This window comes from Spermophilus citellus (assembly GCF_964194105.1).
Source record: "Spermophilus citellus genome assembly, chromosome: 4".
NCBI lineage: Eukaryota > Metazoa > Chordata > Mammalia > Rodentia > Sciuridae > Spermophilus > Spermophilus citellus.
The window spans coordinates 145689641-145714747 of record NC_138185.1 but is presented as its reverse complement, the minus strand read 5'-3'; the positions used below and the strand labels follow the sequence as shown (position 1 = coordinate 145714747).

At 37.2% G+C, this 25107-nt stretch overlaps 1 protein-coding gene across 1 annotated transcript; it reads left to right on the top strand.

Moving 5' to 3' along the window:
* Nucleotides 1-22773: 22773 nt before the first annotated feature.
* On the top strand, nucleotides 22774-23718 carry LOC308646191 (olfactory receptor 4F21-like; the record flags this gene model as incomplete). Its single annotated transcript, XM_081288859.1, has 1 exon — nucleotides 22774-23718. One exon carries the CDS (start codon nucleotides 22774-22776, stop codon nucleotides 23716-23718), a length of 945 nt encoding a protein of 314 aa, XP_081144985.1.
* Nucleotides 23719-25107: the final 1389 nt, after the last annotated feature.

The window sequence follows — 25107 nt, the reverse complement described above, 5'->3', positions numbered from 1 at the left end:
CCGATGTGTGGAGAGGCAAGGCTATGGGATCACACACCTGTTTCAACAAAGTTATCTCCGCAGCAGTCTGATGACAAGGTTTCCCTTTGCCGGGAGACTAATTCTACGGGTGGGTCCTTCTCTCCCAAGCCCCGTTTCAAACCTGTGGCCTCTACTTATGAAGGCTCGGTAGGCATTTACCTTCGTAGGATGAGAAGGGCTGACCCGTTGTTTCAGGGGGATGAATTAATGCCGAGTCATAGCTGTTTGTCTGCGGGAAGCAGGTGACCGGGAGTTTGAATTCAGCGGGCCAGAGCTCAGTGCGTGTTCTCGGATCACTTGGATTTTAAATTGTTGCTCATCTTATCAGCTGTTTCATATAATTCGGCAGCTCAATCGCGCGGTGAAGCGTCTGCTCTGTGGTGCTCTGTGGGAGGCGGCGGCAGCGGCGGCGGCCTTCGGGACCCCCGGGGAGGGGGTGCGGGTTGGGGGAGGGGAGGCGGCGCCTCAGGCCACGCGGTCCGGGTACCGGACACGGACACGCAGGAGAGCGGGCGGGGTGGGGGAAAGAAGTTGAGATCTAAATTTAGAGACTGAGCTTGGGAGGAGAGACGGCTGGGGAGAAAGAAGCAAGGTGGAAAGGCGGAGAGGAGAAGGGGAGGGAGAAGGAGAAGGGGTTGATGGAGCCGGGCGGCTCGGGCTGCAGCCTTACTGCTCGCGCTGAAGTCCTGCTGTACTCCCTTCACCTTGGCTGGATTAGTGGCTGATTCACTCCACCTAGGCCCCTATCATGACACGGTGCTGGGTTTTTGTCGACAGATCTCCTTTAATGATCTTTACCTCATCTTTTCAGACGCCGCGGCGCCTGTATATTCATTCTTTTATTAGTGTCTTTCAAAGAGCAAAAGTTTTAAATTTTAATTAAGAAAACACCATCAGATTTTTTTTAATGAATGGAGTTTTCAGTGTTCTTTCTAACAAATATTTTCCAAATAACAGATTGCAAAGTTTTCCTTTTTCATCTACTTCTGGATATTTTATTGTTTCAGGCTTTATTTTCAGGCCTATCAATAACTTTGAGTAAATTTTTATGTGTAGTTAGAAAAATGATTTTAAGTTCTTTCTTATTTTGTTTTATGTTTAGCATTTGAATTTCTTTTTTTTATTGGTTGTTCAAAACATTACAAAGCTCATGACATATCATCTTCCATATATTTGATTCAAGTGGGTTATGAACTCCCATTTTTTATCCCAAATACAAGTTGCAGAATCACATTGGTTACACATCCATATTTTTACATAATACCATATTAATGACTGTTGTATTCTGCTACCTTTCCTATCCCCTACTATCCCCCCTCCCCTTCCCTCTCATTTTCCCTCTCTACCCCATCTGCTGTTGTTTAATTCTCTCCCTTGTTTTTTTTCCCCCTTTCCCCTCACAAACTCTTATATGTAATTTTGTGTAACAATGAGGGTCTCCTTCCATTTCCATACATTTTCCCTTCTCTCTCCCTTTCTCCCACCCCACTTGTCTCTGTTTAATGTTAATCTTTTCCTCATGCTCTTCTTCCCTGTTCTGATCTTAGCTACTCTCTTTATATCAAAGAAGACATTTGGTATTTGTTTTTTAAGGATTGGCTAGCTTCACTTAGCATTATCTGCTCTAATGCCATCCATTTCCCTGCAAAATCCATGATTTTGCCATTTTTTAGTGCTGCGTAATACTCCATTGTGTATAAATGCCACAGTTTTTTAATCCATTCATCTATTGAAGGGCATCTAGTTTGATTCCAAAGTCTAGCTATTGTGAATTGTGCTGCTATGATCATTGATGTGGCAGTATCCCTATAGTATGCTCTTTTAAGGTCCTCAGGGAATAGACCGAGAAGGGCGATATCTGGGTCAAATGGTGGTTCCATTCCCAGCTTTCCTAGGAATCTCCATACTGCTTTCCATATTGGCTGCACCAATTTGCAGTCCCACCAGCAATGTACAAGTGTACCCTTTTCCCCACATCCTCGCCAGCACTTATTGTTACTTGACTTCATAATGGCTGCCAATCTTACTGGAGTGAGATGGTATCTTAGGGTGGTTTTGCTTTGCATTTCTCTGACTGCTAGAGATGGTGAGCATTTTTTCATATACTTATTGATTGATTTTATGTCCTCCTCTGAGAAGTATCTGTTCAGGTCCTAGGCCCATTTGTTGATAGGGTTGTTTATTATCTTATTGTTTAATTTTTTGAGTTCTTTGTATATTCTGGATATTAGGGCTCTATCTGAAGTGTGAGGAGTAAAATTTGTTCCCAGGATGTAGGTTCCCTGTTTACCTCTCTTATTGTTTCTCTTGCTGAGAAAAAACTTTTTAGTTTAAGTAAGTCCCATTTGTTGATTCTTGCTATTAACTCTTGGGCTATGGGTGTCCTATTAAGGAATTTGGAGCCCGACCCCACAATATGTAGATCGGAGCCAACTTTTTCTTCTATCAGGTACAGAGTCTCTGATTTGATATCTAGCTCCTTAATCCATTTTGAATTAACTTTTGTGCATGGTGAGAGAAAGGGGTTCAGCTTCATTTTGTTGCATATGGATTTCCAGTTTTCCCAGCACCATTTGTTGAAGATGCTATCCTTCCTCCATTGCATGCTTTTAGTGCCTTTATCAAATATAAGAAAGTTGTAATTTTGTGGATTGGTCTCTGTGTCCTCTATTCTGTACCATTGGTGCAACTGCCTGTTTTGGTACCAGTACCATGCTGTTTTTGTTACTATTGCTCTGTAATATAGTTTGAAATCTGGTATCGCTATACCACCTGATTCACACTTCCTGCTTAGAATTGCTTTTGCTATTCTGGGTCTTTTGTTTTTCCATATGAATTTCATGATAGCTTTATCTATTTCTACAAGAAATGCAGTTGGGCTTTTGATTGGCATTGCGTTGAAACTGTAGAGAACTTTGGGTAATATTGCCATTTTGATGATGTTGGTTCTGCCTATCCATGAACAGGGTACATTTTTCCATCTTCTAAGATCTTCTATCTCTCTCTTTAGGGTTCTGTAGTTTTCATTGTATAAATCTTTCACCTCTTTTGTTAGGTTGATTCCCAAGTATTTTATGTTTTCTGAGGATATTGTGAATGGGGTGGTTTTCCTCATTTCCATTTCAGAAGTTTTGTTGCTGATATACAGGAATGCCTTTGATTTATGCATGTTGATTTTATATCCTGCCACTTTGCTGAATTCATTTATTAGTTCTAGTAGTTTCTTTGTAGACCCTTTTGGGTCTTCTAGGTATAGGATCGTATCGTCCGCAAATAGTGATATTTTAAGTTCTTCTTTTCCTATTTTTATGCCTTTAATTTCTTTTGTCTGTCTAATTGCTCTGGCTAGTATTTCAAGGACTAAATTAAATAGAAGTGATGAGAGAGGGCATCCCTGTCTTGTTCCAGATTTTAGAGGGAATGCCTTCAGTTTTTCTCCATTTAGAATGATGCTAGCCTGAGGCTTAGCATATATAGCTTTTACAATGTTGAGGTAAGTTCCTGTTATCCCCAGTTTTTCTAGTGTTTTGAACATAAAAGGATGCTATACTTTGTCGAATGCTTTTTCTGCATCTATTGAGACAATCATATGGTTCTTATCTTTAAGTCTATTGATGTGGTGAATAATATTTATTGATTTCCATATATTGAACCAACCTTGCATCCCAGGGATGAATCCTACTTGATCATGGTGCACAATTTTTTTGATATGCTTTTGTACTCGATTTGCCAGGATTTTATTGAGGATTTTTGCATCTATGTTCACTAGAGATATTGGTCTGTAGTTTTCTTTCTTTGAAGTGTCTTTGTCTGGTTTTGGGATCAGGGTGATGTTGGCTTCATAGAATGAATTTGGAAGAGCTCCTTCTTTTTCTATTTCTTGAAATAGCTTGAAAAGTATTGGTATTAATTCTTCTTTGAAGGTTTTGTAAAACTCCGCTGTATACCCATCCAGTCCAGGGCTTTTCTTGGTTGGTAGTCTTTTAATGGCTTCTTCTATTTCTTCCTTTGTTATTGATCTGTTTAAATTGTGTGTGTCTTCCTGACTCAATCTGGGCAGCTCATATGACTTAAGAAATTTATCGATGTCTTCACTGTCTTCTATTTTATTAGAATATAGGGTTTCAAAATACTTTCTAGTTATCTTCTGTATTTCTGTAGTGTCTGTTGTATTATTGCCTTTTTCATCCCATATGTTAGTAATTTGAGTTTTCTCTCTTCTTCTCTTCGTTAGCATGGCTAAGGGTCTGTCGATCTTATTTATTCTTTCAAAGAACCAACTTTTAGTTTTATCAATTTTTTCAATTTTTTTTTTGTTTTGATTTCATTGATTTCCGCTCTGATTTTAATTATTTCTTGTCTTCTGCTATATTTGCTGTTGTTTTGCTCTTCCTTTTCTAGGGTTTTGAGATGTAGTGTGAGTTCATTTATTTGTTGGTTTTTTCTTTTTTTTTTTTTTGAGGAATGAACTCCAGGAAATGAATTTCCCTCTTAGAACTGCTTTCATTGTGTCCCATAGATTCCGCTATGTTGTGTCTGAATTGTCGTTTATCTCTAAGAATTTTTTTATTTCCTCCTTTATGTCTTCTGTAACCCATTGATCATTCAGTACCATATTGTTTATTTTCCATGTGATGCTGGATTTTTTCCTTCCTTCTTTTATCACTGATTTCCAGTTTCATTCCATTATTATCAGATATGGTGCATGGTGTTATCTCCACACCTTTATATTTACTAAGAGTTGCCCTATGGCATAATATGTGATCTATCTTTGAGTAAGATTCATGTGCTGCTGAGAATAACGTGTATCCACTTGACGATGGTTGATATATTCTATATATGTCAGTTAAGTCTAGGTTATTGATTGTGTCATTGAGTTCTATAGTTTCTTTATTCAGCTTTTGTCTGGAGGATCTGTCTAATGGTGAGAGTGGTGTGTTGAAGTCACCCATAATTATTGTTTTGTGGTCTATTTGACTCTTGAACTTGAGGAGAGTTTGTTTTATGAACATTGCTGCACTATTATTTGGTGCATATAAATTGATAATTGTTACGTCTTGTTGGTGGATAGTTCCTTTTAACAGGATATAGTGTCCTTCTTTATCCCTTTTGATTAACTTAGGTTTGAAGTTTATTTTATTCGATATGAGTATGGCCACTCCTGCTTGCTTCTGAGTGCCATGTGAGTGGTATGATTTTTCCCAACCTTTCACCTTCAGCCTGTGTATGTCTTTTCCTATCATATGAGTCTCCTGAAGGCAGCATATTGTTGGGTTTGTTTTTTTGATCCAGGTTACTAGCCTGTGTCTCTTGATTGGTGAGTTTAGTCCATTAACATTTAAGTTTACAATTGAAATATGATTTGTACTTCCAGTCATGTTTATTTATTTATTTATTTTAGTTTGGCTGGTTTTCACTTTTTGGTTTTTTTCCTCCCCCTTTACTGAGATACCTCCCGCTGTTGGTTTGGGGCACTATTTTTCCATTCCTCTTCTTGTAGAATTTTGCCCAAAATGCTTTGCAGTGCTGGTTTTCTGGCTGTGAATTCTTTTATCTTTTGTTTATCTTGAAAGATTTTAATTTCATTGTCAAATCTGAAGCTTAATTTTGCTGGATACAGTATTCTTGGTTGGAGACCATTATTTTTCAGCGTTTGAAATACATTGTTCCAGGATCTTCTCGCTTTCAAAGTCTATCATGAAAAATCAGCCATTAACCTAATTGGTTTACCCCTGAATGTAATCTGCCTCCTTTCCCTCGTAGCTTTTAATATTCTCTCCTTGTTCTCTATGTTGGCTATCTTCATAATTATATGTCTTGAAGTTAGTCTATTATAGTTTTGGATGTTTGGGGTCCTGTAGGCTTCCAGGATTTGGCAATCCATTCCATCTTTCATCTCTGGTAAGTTTTCTAGGATTATTTCATTTAATAGGTTGTGCATTCCTTTGGTTTGAACCTCTGTGCCTTCTTCTATCCCAATGACTCTCAAATTTGGTTTTTTTACGAGATCCCATAACTCTTGGATAGATTGCTCATGAGATTTAAGCATCTTTTCAGTGTTGACTATACTCTTTTCAAGTTGATAAACTTTGTCTTCATTATCTGATGTTCTGACTTCTACTTGATCTAGTCTATTTGTAATATTCTCGTTAGCATTTTTAATCTGGTTTATGGTATCTTGCATTTCTAAAATTACTGTTTGGTTTTTTTTTAAGACCTCTATCTCCTGGTAAAGCTCATTCTTTGCAGTTTGAATTTGTTTGTTTAGTTCGTTTTCAAAATATACTTTCAATTCTTGGATTTGCTGTCTCATGTCTTCTCTAAAATTCCATTCCATCTGAGTTAGGTATGCCTTGATTTCTTTCCCTGTCCATGTTTCTGATGCTTCTAGTTCCTCCTGTAGATTTAAGTTGGCCTGCATTATCTGTAATCCTTTTCCCTTGTTTTTTCATGTTGTTCACATTACTTTCCAGCTCTGTTTGACTGCTTTGTAACTGCTTTCTCCTATACATTTGTTTTGGCTTTGTTTATCTCTGTTGTCTCTCTTTTGTGGTGGGAGATTATGCCTATAGATGTTGGGCCTTATTGTACTTTAGAGCTGATTCATTCAATTTATAAAGGGCTTCCAGGTTTTGTATGCATATAGTGGTTTGTTTTTTGTCCTTAGGACTTTAGGTTAGGTGCTATGCAGGTATAAGGGTTAGTATGTCTTGGCTACTTTAGATGATTGCTCTACTGAAGGGGGATACTAACCGTTGATTGGATCAGGGTGTTGGTAGAAGCTAGGTATTTAGGAGCACTATAGACGGCCTTGAAAAATTCACCTATTTGCATTTAGACAGTTACACGAAATGGAGGACGTAATGCTTAGGATGAAAGTTGGGGGGAAGGGGAAGGAAGGTGCTCTTGAAAAGAAAGAAGGAGAGGGAGATAGATAACATAGAGGAGAATGGAAAGAACAATAAAACTTGGAAGGGGAGAGAGAGAGGGAAAAGGGAGAGAAAAAAATAAAATGAAATAAGAAATAAAATTAGGTCTTAGAGATCCATTTTCTTCTCTTCCCGTAGGCAGAGCTGTGCCCTCCGGGCTGAGTTTTGCCCTCAATGTGTCAACAGCAATCCCTGTAAGGCGGTTCCTGGGAGTCTCTCAATCCTGTTGGACCAGAGCCGTTTCACTTCTACAGCCCCTCCTCCCCATCCTCCTGCCAGCCAGCCAGGTCCTGCTCACCGGAGGCAGTTCCCCAAGGATTTGGTTACACTTTCAGCCCCACCGAGTGCTCTATTTCCCTAATGACTGAGCACTCTCTCTGTCATTCATCTAAGCCCCAGTGCTGTGGAGCTGTGGTCTGGGAGTCAATAATTTAATTTTTCCGGACCCCTTTGGTGGGCACACCTTCGGAATCTGGTGGCTAAGACCATTGGTGTCGCCGCTGGTGGTAATTGGAGTTCAGGGTCGAGGATCCCCTCTGCTTCCCTCAGCCCCTACAATCACGACCACTCCACTGGCGGTAGGAGGAGTTGGGGGTCTGGAGTGTCCTCTGTTTCCCTCCGCCCCTACCCTCACACCCTCTCAGTTGGCAGTTGGGGGAGTTGGGGGTGGGGAGTCTTCTCTGCTTCCCTCTGCCCCTACAGTCACGCCCTCGTCACTAGCAGTAGGGGGAGTTGGGGGTCGAGAGTCCTTTGGCCCTTAGGGTCACGCCCACGGAGAGATTTTGAAGTTTCCCAGTTGTTTGTATCTGATGTGGGTGGGAGTCACACACCTGCTAAAGTATATTCCGCTGGGAAGGAATCTCTTTGGCCAAACTTTGGTGACTTCCCCTCTCTGCTATGGCGGGCCCCTGGCTACTTGCCGGAGTGCCCGAAGGGAGGGGTGGAACTGGCTTGTCTCTGGTCTGACACAATCTCTGGTTTTAGTTCCCAGTTCGCTATTTCATAAAGGCTTGGTTAGATTCCCTTCATGTCGTGGAGGGGGGGAGCCGTTTGCAGGGTGGGCAGGGCTGTTAGCAGAGCCGGGAGGGCACGGGCCATCTGCCGGGCCAGGCGGGGACACCTCTCACTGCGCCGGGCTGCCGGGGCCCGCTTGTAGAGCCGGGCAGCTGCAGCCGCGTGGCTAAGAGCTGGGCGGGCGGGGTGGCAGTTTGCAGAGTGGTCGGGGCCGCCAGAAGAGCTGGGATGGCGGGGGCTGTCCGCCGGCCGGGCGGGGACCCCTCTAGCCGAGCCAGGCCGCCGGGGGCCGCTTGTAGAGCTGGGCAGCTGCGGCCGCATGGCTAAGAGTTGGGCGGGCGGGGCAGCCATTCACAGAGCGAGAGCGGGGCCGCCAGAAGAGCCGGGATGGCGGGGGCCGTCTGCCAGGTAGGGCAGGGACCCTTCTCGCCGCGCCACTCCTGGCCGCCGGCCACTTGCAGAAGCAGCCGGTGGCCGCGGGATTGGACCTCTGCGCCCACGTGGCCGGCCAAGATTCACTTGTCTGGGACAAACTGTCACTTCTAATAAACTTACTAATTCCCGGCAGGTCTCCTTTTAACGGAATTTTGCTAGAAGTTCCTCAGTAGGTAGAATGTAGCTGTTTTAATGGGTCTTTCTGATCCCGTTAATGTGGAGATATTGAAATCACTGCTTCCTTGCCGGCCACCATGTTGGATTCCCCTAGCATTTGAATTTCTAATTTTGAATTTCTAGAATTTTAGCATTTGCTGAAAAGAAAATCTTGTAACTAAATATTGTCTTTGCATTATTCTACAAATTGGTTGAGTCTATTTTTGTGGGTTGATTTCTGTATTATAATGTTTCATTGATATGTTCATGTTTGTACCAACATCATATTGATTGATTATTGTAGCTTTCTAGTAAGTCTTGCTGATGTAGTATAGATTTCCAACTTTGCACTTCTTTTTCAAATATTTTGGTCTATTATAGGTTACTTGAAGTGTCTTGTGAATTTTAGTAATTGTTTGTCAGTTTCTACATGAGTCTTCTGCATGGTACTGAATCTATGGCTCACTATGGGAAATCTGGCATCTGAAAAATATTGAGACATTCAAATCTTAAATATGATGTATCTTTCCTAAATTTATTTGCATATTCTTTAATTTCTCTCACTGACAATTTAGTAGTTTTTAATTCACAGATGTTGTATACTCTTAAAAAAATAATTCTATAAATTTAGGGTAAAGTATATATGTATAAAGATAGTTTTCAGACTTTCTGCAATTTTTTAAATTCCTATCATCATTCAAGAATCATCCTATGGATGTTGCTTTTCCTGATGGTAATGTTTTTTACCTTTTCTTAATTTTCTTTTTTATTATTATTGCATTATTGTTTTAGATAACTGTGATTCCTCTCCAATTAAAAGATAAAGACTGGCAAAATAGATTTTAAAAACCTTATAGGCAAAGACAGCCACAGGCTGAAGGTAAAAGGATGGAAAAAGATATATCATGCAAATGGAGACTGAAAGCAAGCAGGAGAAGCTACTCTCACACTGACATAGTAGACTTCAAGCCAGAGTTAATCAGAAGAGACAAAGACGTCCACTTTTTGCAAAATCTAAGTAGGCTATTTTTATGCCTTTCAAGAAAGTTTGTAATTTTCATGAGTCTTGTACTTTTTGGTAAGAGTTAGTGTTGTTTGTATCTGGTTTTTGTTATCATGAATAAACTTTTATAAAATTTTTTAAAAGATAGACAGCATAAATAGTTTGCATGCAACCTGTTGGTAGTTTTTATGCAACCCTTGAGTTCATAAGAGAGAGCTGTTATAAAAGGAACAAGCCTAGCCCCTTTCTCCTCTCTCTGCTTCCTCATTTGAGATGTGACTTGCTATGTTGCCCAGACGGGCCTTGAACATGTAATCCTCCTACCTCAGCCTCTGGAGTTGATAGAATTGCAGGCATGCACCATAGTTCCCAGCTTTCCTGGTAATTTTACAATATACAACATATCATTGTTAACTATAGTCATCCTGATGTGCAATACATCTCTTAAACTTATTTCTTTGGTCTAATTTTATGTTCTTTGACCAACATCTCACCAACTCTTCAACTTCCAAAACCACCATTTTACCCTCAGGGTCTTTCAGTTCAACTTTTCTGCATTCCACATGCAAGTTACATAATATACATCTCATCTATAAAGCTGCAATAAAGACAAGTTATTGGGCTAGGGATGTGGCTCAAGCGGTAACGCGGTTGCCTGGCATGCGCAGGGCACTGGGTTTGATCCTTAGCACCACATAAAAATAAAATAAAGATGTTGTGTCCACCTAAAACTAAAAAATAAATATTTAAAAAATTCTCTTCTCTCTCTCTCTCTATCTCTCTCTCTCTAAGAAAAAAAAGACAAAGTTATACCAACCCTTGTTCTCTTAGTTTAGTTTCATGTGCTACAAAATTTTTCTTACCTGTTTAGGAAATTACAGAGGATGAGAATCATTCATAAAATCATCAATGGAATCAGAGTGATTAACAGCAAGATAAATCCAAAACATCATAAAAATACTTAACTTATTTACATTGTTTACATTACCCCAACACATGACAACACTGGACTTAGTTGTAAGTCCAGCTCAGTTACTCATTTCTAATTTTCACAATCATTTCCTTTTGTCACTATTATTCTCCAGTAGTTCAATATATCATACTAGACACTATCTCCACTGCTTTAAGATGACAGTTTTGCACTGTAGAAGATAATGAATATCCACAGGAACATCTGTAACAGAATCATGACTAAAAAGCTAAAGCTGCGCTCCTTATTGTTAAATTTATCTTCAATCCTCCAGTTAACCTACAGAAAGAAAAGGGAATCATCATGGAGTCTGAAATCTTCCTGTGTTCTCTAACACTTAGGGCCATAACATTGAGTCATGGATGGAAATGAAGCTGATTATGGCTCAAGGACAGTGGCCAGGAGATATTGCATAGACATGAGTTTGGACTCTCATTATGGGTCAAAGGACTTTGTCCCCAGTGGCCTATTCGGTTTTACCAGAAAAAAAGCAAACATCCTAACATCTTGTAATGAGATAGTAGAGAAGAGGAAATGAGAGTAGAATATTGCCTTCTTAAGACATCTGTACTATTTTCTTGAACATTTTACAAATATAGGTAATGGCTTATTAGAAGCAGTTCCTAAAATAGTCATTGAAAAACAAGTTCAGACTCTATAAAACTCAGCAACACACACTACTAAGTAGAACAGTGGAGAGCAAACTTGCATGTATAATGGGTTGCTAAATATTTAAATATTTACTCCTCTGAGTCAGGTACCATAGTGCAAGCCTATAAGCCAAGATACTCAGGAAGCTAAGGAAGGAGGACCAATAATTTAAGGCCAGCTTGAGTAATTTAACAAGACCTTGACACAAATTAGATATTTTTTAAAAGGCTGGTGTGTGGCTTATTGGCTCTCTAGCATGCATTAGGCCCTGGGGCTCAATCCCCAGTTGTGCTGAATAATAAATAAATATTTACTTTTTTGGACAAATAGAGAATAAATATTTTCATAAATTTTTTGATAATTTCAGGACAGAGTTGTAATTAGGGAGGCAAAAATGTATTTTGACTTTCAATTTGGTATATTTGTATTAGTCAAGATCCCAACAGGACAAGAGATGGCACTGTCAAGTACAGAGTTTAATAAAGTTTAATAAAGTCATTTAATAATGACTTTCCTATATTTTAACTAAACATAATTTTATGTACATCAATTATTTGATAAATACATGTTTATTAATATTGATTAGGTATTGAAATAAAAATAAATTTCCTAAGAATACAAATGGGGAAGCCATGATTAAAAGTCTCCATAGAATTAGACTCAAAAATTTTAATGTTAATGTATCAAAATATCATAGGTAAAATCAAGAAGAGAACCACACATTTGGAGAAACACTTTGGAAAATGCTAAGAACAAAGAGTGAATGCCTTTAATAAATAAATGGGTATTGAATTCAACATGACAAACACTAATATTTCACCTGTTAAGGGCTAAAATTCATCCAAGAATATTAATTTGTATATCATAAAAAATGTGTGACTATTTTTGCCTGTCCTGAATCATTTTCCCCTTTCACAATGGCTATACCCCATTTCCTTCATTTGGGAAATTACCCTCCTCAAATCCATGTAGTTCTTTATAGGCTGTCAACCACAAGAACTTGGCCCCTCCCAACAAAGGTGAAAATGTGATCCAAATCTGACCCATTAAAGAACAAAAGCAATGCCAATTAGAATCCTTTCATTGGATTTTAACCTGGAGGCTAGGAAACTGACCTCTTTTCTCTGAGGTGGGCAATGCTAATATGAATGCAACTTGAAATTATTTGTTGCCTCTCAGATCTCCCCATACCATCTATTAAAAATAATGTACAGGACTGGGTTGTGGCTCAGCAGTGGAGTGCTTGTGCGAGGCTCTGGGTTCACATTTCAGCACCACATAAAAATATATAAATAAAATAAAGGTATTGTGTCCAACTACTAAAAAATAAATATTAAAAAATAATGTAAAAAACATAGAATAAGACCAAGACACAGAGCTTTTTTAAAAAGAGTTTAAAATGAGAAAGAGTGAAGAGAAAAGCAAACAGAGCAATAAGCAACAGAAAAGGAATGAATGAAGGAACAAATTCAAGAAGTATGAAATTGAGAGATCCTATGGAGGCCAACAAGGGCAACATAATAATCTTGCAATTCATGGAAAACTGAGAGAGTGGAATAAAGTACACCAGCAACCATGAATACACTTCACTGGCCAGAAGGATTCCCCAGGGCAAGGAGGGGCAAGGATGCAGGGGCAAGGATGAATGGGAGAGTCCCACTGGGCCTCATATTTGTGGACATTCACAACCTCACTGCAGATGCTGGCAACCCTAGGACTACAGCCAAGTTAGAGGAGTACCCTAAAGTCTGCACCATAGCTCTGTTCCAGAAAAGGAACTTGTATTATCTCTTCTGCAACCCATAGAGCCCAGGATGTAGCAGTGCAGGAGACATAGTGGAATGGAGCCACACTAATGACTACAACTGACCCCATGCCACAGCTGGGCCAGAGCTGCTGCCATATTCCAGTCAAGCCACATAGTTGATCCAAACTGCTGTCCTAATCAGCCCAACATGCTTCTCTAGTTGGCCTGCGCCATGTAGTTGGCTGGGCCACCAGTGAACCTATGAATGCACTCCATGGTTCATATCCCCCATCACAGTTCTAAGACACCCAAACCACTCCTAAGTACAAAGGTCTTATTCTATAATGTTATATCAATGAATAAATGTGATTCCCCCTCTTCCAGAATAATCCTTAAAGTCTAAACTCACTGATATCATGTAACATACATTTAACAATTTTTTAATTATTTATCATCTACTTATATAAATAAGCTAAGAAACTATCATAAAAGCATTAATATTATCCTCATCAATATTATCCTCAGAGTCATTGCCATTACATAAACATTTCAAAATAGTTTCAAAATAGTTGCCTTTCGGAATTTTAAAACCCATTTTCACACTTTAGTGTTAATAGGTAGTAGTATTTGAATACTGGTTAAATATAATAATACATATGTTTGTACAACATATAATAAATACTTATTTTAAAAAGGAGGGGGCGGGGGATATAGCTCAGTTGGCCAAGTGCTTGCCTCACATGAACAAGGCCCTGGGTTCAATCCCAGCACCACAGAAATAAATAAATAAATATAGAAATTAAAAAAGGAACAAAGATCTTCCACCACTGCTAGGAAAATACTCACTGTGCTTGACATTTCCAGTACCACCACTCCAATTGCTGGGATGGCCACAAAGTGGACACACCACTCCTGTTGTGTGTACCACACACGGGAGGACCACTAGACGACACCTTCCCCCTGTTGTCCCTAGAAACACGAGGGATATCTCACCATATCTCACTATACCACAAGTCATTGATTAGAGCTAAAAAAGTTATAGTACAACAATACTAAGGTGCTGAACTGGAAACAAAGCCATTGTAGCACACCAAAGTAATACCAAAAGACATCTTCAGTAGAAAATCACTTACTACAAAAACCTTATAAAAGTGCTACAAACAATTGATCCATCAAATGCACAAATCTCAATTTAGATTCTCAAGAAATATGACAAAACAAGGTAAGGTGCTACCTCCAAAGAAACACCTCTCGCAACAGACCTCAAAGAAAAGATCATTGATGTAATACTGATCAAGGATTTTCATAGCAATAAATGCCCACACAAAAAAATATTTTCAAATAAGCAACTCAGTGATGCAACTCAAGCAACTAAAAAGCAAGAAAAACCAAGCCTATCAGTTGATGAATATATAATATGTAATACAAGCATGCATAAGAATAAAATCTCATTTGCCCCAAATGACTGAAGGACATGATGCTAAGTAGGTGAAATGCTAATTACTCTGATTTGATCATTTCAAATTGTATACATGTATGGAATTATCACACTGTACCACACAAAGGTTTGTAATTTATTTGTCAATTTAAAACATTTTAGGTTTTTTTTTAAAACAGAGAAAAGTGCAAAGAAGTTTTCATTAATCTTCACTAGAGGAAATCTAGAATAATACTTAGAATATTAGAACTTTGCAAGATTCTTTAATTTTGGACATTGGTGTTTCTAATTTTTGTTCTAGTTTACTTCACTGTGATTAGCCAAAATTTTTGAAACCAAATAAAATAATAAAAACAATTTTTAAATGGACAATAAATTTAAATAGATATTTTTCATAAAAGACATAAAATAGAAGACAGACACATGAAAAATGCTCAACATCAACTAACCAACTAATCATTTAAATGCAAATTAAAACCACAATGGGATATCTAAGTTTTCCAGTTAGAATGATTATTATCAAAATTCTCAGGTGCAGCCAGGCATGGTGGCAAATGCCTGTAATCCTTGTAACTCTGGAGCCTGAGACAGGAAGATAGTGAGTTCGAAGACAGTCTCAGCAGTTTAGTGAAGCCCTAAGCAACTTAGAGAGAACCTGTCTCAAAATAAAAAATAAAAAAGGCTGGGAATGTGGCTCAGTGGTTGATTACCCCTAGGTTCAATTCCTGGTTTAAAAAAAAAAAAGAAAGAAAGAAAAAGGAAAAAAAAAGCTCTAAGGTTGGTATTTTACTGCTACCTATTTTGATGAAGTTTTTAAGAAAATATTAATACATATAAATGTTTATAGTCCCTATTCTTCTCCCATTCAGAAAAGTGAATCCTTTGTTTGGTAATTCATATTTCATTTTTTCCTCATTCTTGTCTTAACTGCTGCTGGAATGGTCTTATACTTGCAAAATAGAGAACAGAATCAGGAATGAACATATAAGGAATGGGATACCTAGGTCATAGGGTGATTCCATTCCTAATCTCTTGAGAAACCTCCATACTGCTTTCCAGAGTAGTTGTACTGATTTGCAATCCCACCAACAATGCAAATTATTTTGCCTCTTCCCCATATCCTTGCCAGCACTTATTATTGCATTCTTAATGATCCCCATTCTAACTTGAGTGAGAAGAATTCAGTATAGTTTAGATTTGGATTTCCCTGATTGATAAGGATGCTGAACATTTTTTCATGTATTTGTTGGTCATTTGTGTTTCTTCTTTTAAGAAATATCTGCTTAGTTCATTTGCCCCTTTATGGACTGGGTTAATTTGGGTGGTATTTTTTTCTTTTACTTCTTTACATATTCTGAATATTAAACCCCTGTCAGAAGAGTAGCTGGCAAAGATTTTCTCCCATTCTATAGGAGCTCTTTTCATGCTCTTGTTTCCTTTGTCTTCAGAATTTTAATTTATTTCTTGAGTTTTAGGAATCTTATTAAGGAATTTGGTTGGTATTTATCCAAAAGAACAAAAATCATGGTTAAAAAATATATGAAAAATGCTCAATATCTCTAGCAATTAGAGAAATGCAAATTAAAACTACACTGAAATTCCATCTCACTCGAGTGAGAATGGCAATTATCAAGAATATAAGTAACAATAAATGTTGGCAAGAATTTGGGGGAAAAGTACACTCATACATTGTTGGTGAGACTGCAAATTGGTGCAACCATTGTGGAAAGCAGTGTGAAGATTCTTTATAAAACTTGGAATGAAATCACCATTTGACCCAGTTATCCCATTCCTCAGCATATACCCAAAGGACTTAAAATCAGCATACTAAGGTGATTCAGCCACATCAATGTTTATGCCAGTACAGTTCACAATAGCCAAACTATGGAATCAACCTGGGTGCCCATCAATAGATGAATGGATAAAGAAAATGTGGCTTATATACACAACAGAGAATTACTCAGCCATAAAAAAGAATAAGATTATGTCATTTGCTGGTATATAGATGGAACTGAAGACTATTATGCTAAGTGAAATATGCCACACCCAGAAAGTCAAAGGTCAAATGTTTTCTCAAAATAAAAGAAATATCAGAGAAGTAGAAGGGGATTGAGGGAGGAGGGACAGGATAAGGGAAAAACAGTGAAATTAATCTGACCTAACTTTCCTATGTACCTACATGAATATACCACAGTGAATCTCACCATTATGTATATTTATATATCCATAAGAAACTAATTTTTAAAAATGTAAGTAAATAGCAGAAAGAACAGTAGAGTAAAAAATAAGAAATGGAGGAGGGAGGAAGGAAGGGTAACGACAAGTACTGAAGAATGAATTGGAGCAAATTATGTTCCATGGACTTTTAATTATAAAAATGAGTCCTAATGTTATATATAGCTAATATGAATGCTGAACAAAACAAATAAACCAGACCTGAATTTCAAACAGGTGCACGGAGATCTGTTTTATTAAGAAATTTGATTGGTATTTATCCAAAATAACAAAAATCATGGAACATAATCTCATTCTTGTTTATGGCTGAGAAATCCTTCATTTTGTATATAAACCATATTTACCACAGGTACTCAGTCAACTTTTTCTATTTGAAAACTTGCCCTCTGTTCTGGCCAATTTTCTCTTCTTTTTTCCTTCACATTTTTTTTAAATTTATGCATTGCAGTTGTACATAGTGGTGGATTTCTTACTACATATTCTTACATGCACACAAATGACAATATAATTATTGAAAGAATTATTGTGCTCTTGTCCAGCTTCATATAAGCATATAAGTACAACAACATACTACCTGCTATTTTGCTATCCACTTTGTTAACAGTATGTTACAGTTGTATTTAACCACAACAAAGTTGAACTTGCTCTTTAGTGGCTGCAGAGAATTTGACTGTATAGGTGTAACATAATTCATTTAAAATCAATCAATAGATATTTTTAGTTGTTTTATTCACTTTTAAGCTTTATTGACTGAGTGAACTACTGTATGGCTAAATCCATTTACACATTCTTAATTACATGATATATTATAGTATAAAAATGAAGCCTTCGTAATATTCTAAAAATGTAGCATTCTGGTTTTTTTAATTAAGTGATTATGTTAATTTTTAAGTTAATATTTACCTATTTGTAGGAATTCTGATATATAATTATCACATTTGCAACAAAATAGCACAAAAATGCCCAAAAATTCCACTTTGTTTCCCTCTCTTTTTTATTGATTTTTTTAAAAAAATAAATGACAGCAGAATGCATTACAATTCTTATTACACATATCTCTGGTTGTATATAAAGTATGTTGACACCAATTTGTATCTTCATACATGTACTTCGGATAATGATGTTTATTACTTTCCACCATCCTTGCTAATCCCTTGCCCCCTCCCTTTCCTTCCCACCCCTCTGCCAAATCTAGAATTCATTTATTATGAGTTTTTTAAATCCTTTGGTCACACTGACATAAAAAAAATTCTCTAGGGAAAAAGTCCCTAAACCATGAAGTATCATGTTTTTGTAGTATCACTTGGTCACTGCTTCTGTGATATATAAAATTAGCTTCATATCTTCCTATTGCAGGATATTATATGGACCTTTACATTAGAGAGTACAGAAAAATCTGAGTCCTAGAAGATGCTCTTCTCTTTACAGGTAAAATGTATGTATGGGAATAAATTTAATAATAGGAAGCATGGCTTTAGTTTGAGACATGATTCTGTTCTTGGAATTGCTAGGACCATGAGTCAGATCCAAAGGGCATGAGTGTGTCCTAAACTGAAATAGAAAATATCCTGGAGAAGGAATTGAATAACATAGGAGAATCATTGTGAAAAAGCCTACAGACATACTGGAAAAGGCTAACTGACTTTAACCTAGAACTGAACCACATTTTCCCTAGGAAAATATGAAAGACATTAGAAAAAGACACAGTTTGGTAATATTTTGGATTCGGCATAGGTTGAAATAAGTCATTCTATCGTAACTGATGATTACATTGTTGAACTCATCTTCTGCCACTTGGTGAATAGGAAAAAAAAAAGTACATATGAAAAATTTTTTTTTAAAGTTGTATATTTTCTCTCCATTGGCTTTTCAAAAGATGGGTATAAACTGAAAATCTATAAAATAGAAGAAAATTTACTAGGAACTTATCAAGTTTGCCAGATGGAAAAGACTCTTGTAGACACTTGAACAGAAACAAAAATTTGACATGGTGACCAATGACCCAAAGCCAAATAATTTCCAAGGTAATGTCATTTTGTAATGTACAATCAATATATGAAGAGAAAGACTACAGATGACAAAAATTTCAAAGTGAAATAATATTTAAAAATACCAAGAGTTACTATATTTGTGTTTTCCCCATAGTTTATAATTAGAGTGTTTATATCAGTTTAATCTCTGAACTGTAAGAAGAATGGAGAAGAGTTTAAAAAGTGTTCATAAAGGGAAAATTGTATAAGGTGTCATTATTTGAGTTTTGCAAACGAAACGTACAGGGTGACTTTGTTTCATTTAAGGAGACAGGCATTTATTTGAAAAGGATATGTTCCCAGAGTACTGAGTATAGATGTTCTCAAATTATAGGGGGTTAGATTTTGTTTGGATATAAAGAATGTTTTGTGACACTTTGAAGAGTAAAAACACAGTAAGTTTGAGCTGAGGGAAATAATCAACTTGGAATATTTCTAGAGGACTGAGGAAACATACATGGATAAAGGTTTAGATGACACCTAGATTTGCTATAGGTCCCATTTAACTTGATGACTCTGTTTTTGGAACCCCATTACCAAATATTTCCTTCATTTATAAAAATTAAATGTCTGGGCATCTGAATTGGAGGATTTCTAAATTTTATATAAGTAGAGAAAAAGGAATCAATCGCAACACAGGGTAAAGAGGTCTCGTGTTTTGCATCATGGATATATAATTAGTTCAAATGAACATAATTAAAGCATTTAAGAAAAATTATTTCAAGGACAGCTTATTTATAAGAGAAGATGATTTTAAAAGTGCTCCTTCAGGAGTTTCCCTGAGGGTATTGATGACTTCTAGGTTGAAAAGCATCATGTCCTTGACTCTTCATCTCAAAACCTTTCCAGGACTTTTTCTCTAGAATGAGATTTGTACCCTGACCGTCAAGTGACTTTAAAGCTGTAATGGCTCAAACTTTATGAGCTTTTATATTCCCTGATATTTACAGGAATATAGTCTCATCCATTTGGCACATCTACATTCCATAGCTCCATCTCATTTTGTTTTAAACTCACTTTAAAGAGAAATTTGGGTTCCTGTCTACTTCATAAGATCAGAGATCCAAAAAGACAACTGAATTTATCGATCATGAAAACTAATGGAGAAAATCTTCTAAGAGCCTTAGTGCTGAAAAGATTCCTGGAGATATATAATAATTTGTTTATAATTATACTATTTCTAAAGAACAGGTTAAAAGAACAGTGTAGATCATATCTTAGAGACTGTCTAAGATATGATTTGAAATGAAATTTTTCTCTCTTCCCTTTTCATTACATGCATACTTCCAAAATTTCATAGCCCTTTTTTTTTTTTTTTTTTTATTTATTTTTTAGTTCTCAGCGGACACAACATCTTTGTTGGTATGTGGTGCTGAGGCTCGAACCCGGGCCGCACGCATGCCAGGCGAGCGTGCTACCGCTTGAGCCACATCCCCAGCCCCTTCATAGCCCTTTTTGGATTTTCCTTTAAATCTTTTTATTTCATACTTTCTGCAATTCTTGATCACTTTTATAATACTTCATTTTCTATTTTCTCTGCCACGTCAGAACTGCAGTCTGCTTATCATCTTTAATTATATAATTAGGCATAAATTAATATGCCTTTAAATCATCCAAATACAACTTTTTATATCTTTCAGAAAATGCTTACTTCTTCCCATCATGTACCTGTTGTGATTCTAAGTTTTGGGAAGCACTGGAGAAAAGACAGATGTAGTCCGTAACTTTATGGGGATTGTGGTCTAATTAAGGAGAACATAACAACAAATTATGTTTGTAGTAAGTACTATAAAGAAATACATTTAATTTATACTTAAAATTTACTTTTGATCACTGAAATAATATTATAATCTTTTATTGAGCAAAACAAGGCACTATATTATGAAATATCTTTCAGACATGGTATTTAGATGTTCTCTACTTGTCAATACCATCTCCTGTTTTATTTACTTATTATCTCATGCACTAAGCACTATAATGGGTAAATGATGAAAGGAAAGTAATATTAATATTTACTGAATACTTATATATGGAATACCAACATATTGAATGCGTGATTACAATCTTATTTTATCCCTACAACTTACCATAAGAAGTCAGTATTTAAATTTGTTCATCTGATAAAAAAAAACTGAGGAGTAAAAGTTTAAGTACCTTGCCCAATATTAGCTTGTCAGTGGCTGAACTATGGTATATAAACAATTTGGTGTTCTGAATCCAAAGTCCTTTTTTGTTCTACTATATTATATTGCTTCCCTAATACAATCAAATATATATTATATATTAAATTAATATATAATATATTAATACAATCAAAATTACAATGTAATGTCATAAGTCCTTTCACAAATGTTTGAACAAAGTGCTGTCTACTACACCACAGTGACCTTCATAGGTTTAAGCTTTCAGATCCTGTTCTACTCGAGGGCAATGATTCTCACATTATCTTATTTTTCTCCCCCAGTGCTTCATGGACTGAAACTTTAATAGAATGCAAATTCAGACATTTATCTTTCATTGTAATGTCAGGGTGTTGGAGAAACTCCCAACACTTACTCGCCATTCCAGTAGCTAAGGTGATGCAAACTGGTAATTGACAGTTCATGGACCTGCATCTCTCGGTCGACCACTTTTTCATTACATCAGAGATTCCAAATAACATAAAGTAAGACCTTCTAGTTATGGTAAACATTTAATAAACTTTGAATATAGTGTTTCCCAGAGGTGAGGAATAGGAAGGAAGGGCTTATTTATCAGAATAATCTTATGGTCTTGGTGGAGACATGAGTTGAGTAAAGTTAAATAGTTTTATCTGACTGAACCAGGCTATGTGTTTTGAAGCAAAAATTGAAAGAACTTGGGGTTGAATCAATTTCCTGTGTTGGCCAACCTTCTATCTCACGTGGAACATCACTGCAACTTCTCTGGGATAAAGCAGAAGGATATTAAATTCAGAGACAACACTACATGGAACAGAACAACTCTGTATGACAGCCATCAACTTCTCTGTGTGGTCACAATTTCAAAATCTGTAGGCATAATAAGTGGATTCCCCTCACTTCCAGTTTCATTAAGGTACAATTGAAAATACATATTAAATATATTTATGGTGAACAATGTTAGATTTGGATATGTGTATACACATTGTAAAAAGATTGGATCAATCTATGCTTATTTGTGATGAGAACATTCCAGATCTACTTCTTAGGAATTTTCAAGTATGCAGTACACATTTATCATAAACCACAAACACCATACTGTATAACAGATATACAAAATTAAGGATCCAAACTGAATATTTGATGAATATCTTTCTTTTACATCTCCCCACCACACCCCATCCACCCCTGGCCCACATAATAATCTCTGCTTCTATGAAGGTGATTTCTTTTATATTATACATATAAGTGAAATCTTTCAGAAATTGTCTTTTCATGTCTCCTTAATTTTCTTGGCACAAAAACTTCCATTCTCATTCATAATGCCACAAAACACAGAATATTCTTTTATAAGATGAAGAATGTGTGTGTCATTAGCTTGTTTCCATATATTACACTCTCCCAGTATATTGTAAATAAGATTGTGATGAATATAGGAAATTGTCTTTTGGATATAATAATGTCAGTAATCTTCAGATATTTAGCCACAAGTGAAATTATGGATTATATGGAAGTTCTACTGTAATTTTTTCTTTCTGGTGATGCTAGAGATATAATCCAGGGTACTGTACATACAAGTGTTATACCGCTGAGTTACATACCCAGCTACTATGTTTAAATTTTTGAAAAATCTATGCACTATTTTCCTGAATTGTGTGATACCTTATAGTCCAACTAACAGTGTATAAAGAATTTCTTACATGACATCCACCCCAACATTATATTTTGACTTTGTGATAACTCTTTTAACAAGTGTAAATATATATTTCACTGTGATTTTAGCTAATAATTTGCTGATTATTAGTGATGTCAAGCATTTGTTTATAAACTTTGTTCATATACAAGCCTTTGTTGACATTTAGGTTGATTTTAATGCTAAAATAAAACTAGGTTTTTATAACTTTGACCTCTCTCCTCCTAGTTTATTAATATACTTGTCATAATTTGCATTTTCTCCTGTTCTCCTTCAGGCAGCACCTCCAACAATGCCAATGGATGGAGCAAATAACTCTGTGGTGTCGGAGTTTGTGTTCCTGGGACTCACCAACTCCTGGGGTATCCAACTACTCCTCTTTGTTTTCTCCTCCATGTTTTATGTGGCAAGCATGACGGGAAACTCCATCATTGTGTTCACAGTGGCTTCTGAGACTCACTTACACTCTCCCATGTACTTTCTGTTGGCTAATCTCTCCTTCATTGATTTGGGTTTTTCTTCTGTCATCTCCCCAAAGATGATTTATGACCTTTTCAGGAAGCACAAAGTCATCTCCTTTAGAGGCTGCATCACCCAGATCTTCTTCATCCATCTCATTGGTGGTGTGGAGATGGTGCTCCTCATAGCCATGGCCTATGACAGATATGTGGCCATATGTAAGCCTCTGCACTACCTGACCATCATGAGCCCAAGGATGTGCATCTTCTTTTTAGTGGCTGCCTGGGTGGTTGGCCTTATTCACTCAGTGGTTCAATTGTTTTTTGTAGTAAAGTTGCCCTTCTGTGGCCCTAATGAGTTGGACAGCTTTTACTGTGACCTTCCTAGATTCATCAAACTTGCCTGCACAGACACCTATCAACTGGAACTCATGGTCACAGCCAACAGTGGTTTCATCTCTGTGGGCTCCTTCTTCCTACTGATCATTTCCTATGTTGTCATCATTCTCACTGTTCAGAAACACTCTTCTGCTGGTTCCTCCAAGGCTCTGTCCACACTGTCAGCTCACATCACTGTGGTGGTCTTGTTCTTTGGTCCTTTGATATTCTTCTACACATGGCCATCTCCCTCCACACACCTGGATAAGTTCCTGGCCTTCTTTGATGCTGTTCTGACTCCTTTTCTGAATCCTGTCATCTATACACTACGGAACCAAGAAATGAAGGTGGCAATGAGGAGAATATGCAGACAGTTAGTGAGTTACCGGAAGATCTCTTAAATGATTGTATTTAGAACAGTCTTCTTTGAACACAGACATTCCTTGTTGATGATAAAACTCAGAGAAAAGCCTTTCTTTGTCTACTCTCATTAGCTTATGCATGCTGATATTGAGGCCATTTTGTCTTCTAATTAGAAGGAAGGGAAAATCTCTTCTGAAAACAGAAGAAATCAAATAGAAAATTATTTCAAAAGCATAGATTATAATAATCCTGAACCTCAATTCCTAAGGAATAATATTTAAATGAAGTAAATTTGTAGACATATGGAAGAGGGCAGGCTACTTTAAAGCCTTTAGAACAGGGAAAAGTTTCTCACTTGGTCTTTTTTCTTTTAAAAACTGCAATATGCCTCACATAAAGGAGTTTCTGGCTGTATTCAAAGAGAGGACATTAAAATGGGTTTCTTTTGCTTTCTTGCAACTTGCAAACACTCTACTCCCTCTTGGTACTCTGCAAGGCTGTGCAAGGAGGTTAGACTCTTGAGAGCACTAACCTGAGTCTATTGGATGAACAGTTCTTTGACAGAAAGGTCAAAGCTGTGTGAGCTATTTTCAGAAGGCCAAGAAGGAACTAAGAAAGCATCATGACTTTTCTTGAAAAGCATTATGCTACCCAAACCCAATTTCCATTGCCCTTTTTATCCTACTTCTTTATATCCGATTTTTCTTAGTATATTTCACCAAATGGAAAGTTTGCGTGGTTTTTGGATGTGGAATTGATGAAACATTCACCTTTGGTTTGAAGATAGGTGTACTGTCCCCATGTTGCTTCTGGTATGCTGGCTCACCCTGTGGTGTGGGATAGCTCCTAGGTCTGCAGTTCCCACTTCCTACTGGTTCTCTCCCTGAAGTTCCTCCAAATCCTGAGCCAGATGCAAGGACATGATAATGATGAATGTCCCCAGCTTACACAGTTACCTGCATTATCAAAATTGGAAGTACCGAGTTAGGTGCGGTGGTGTATGCCTATAATCTCAGCAGCTCCAGAGGCTGAGGCAAGAGGATACAGAGTTTGAAGGCAGCCTCAGCAACTTAGCAAGGCCCTAAGAAACTTACCAAGACCCTGTCTCTAAATAAAATATAAAAACTGTTATGGATGGGGCTCAGTAGTTGAGTGTGCCTAGGTAAAATCCCCAGTACAAAAAAAAAAGGAAGTTTTGAGAGACAGACACAATACTGGTTTACCTTTAGTCTCTGTTTCATGTCCATTTGTCCTCTGTCAGGCCAGTGAGATAAGTTGTTGAGAGACCAAAAAACTACCCAGAGACAGTATATGAGTCATAGTTTTATTGAGGAAATGCTCACAGGGAAGGTTCAGTGGTGATAGGCTGAACACATAGCACCTCTGTCCCTTATGGAGCTTTCTCAAGAGGTACCTTGTCTACCTCA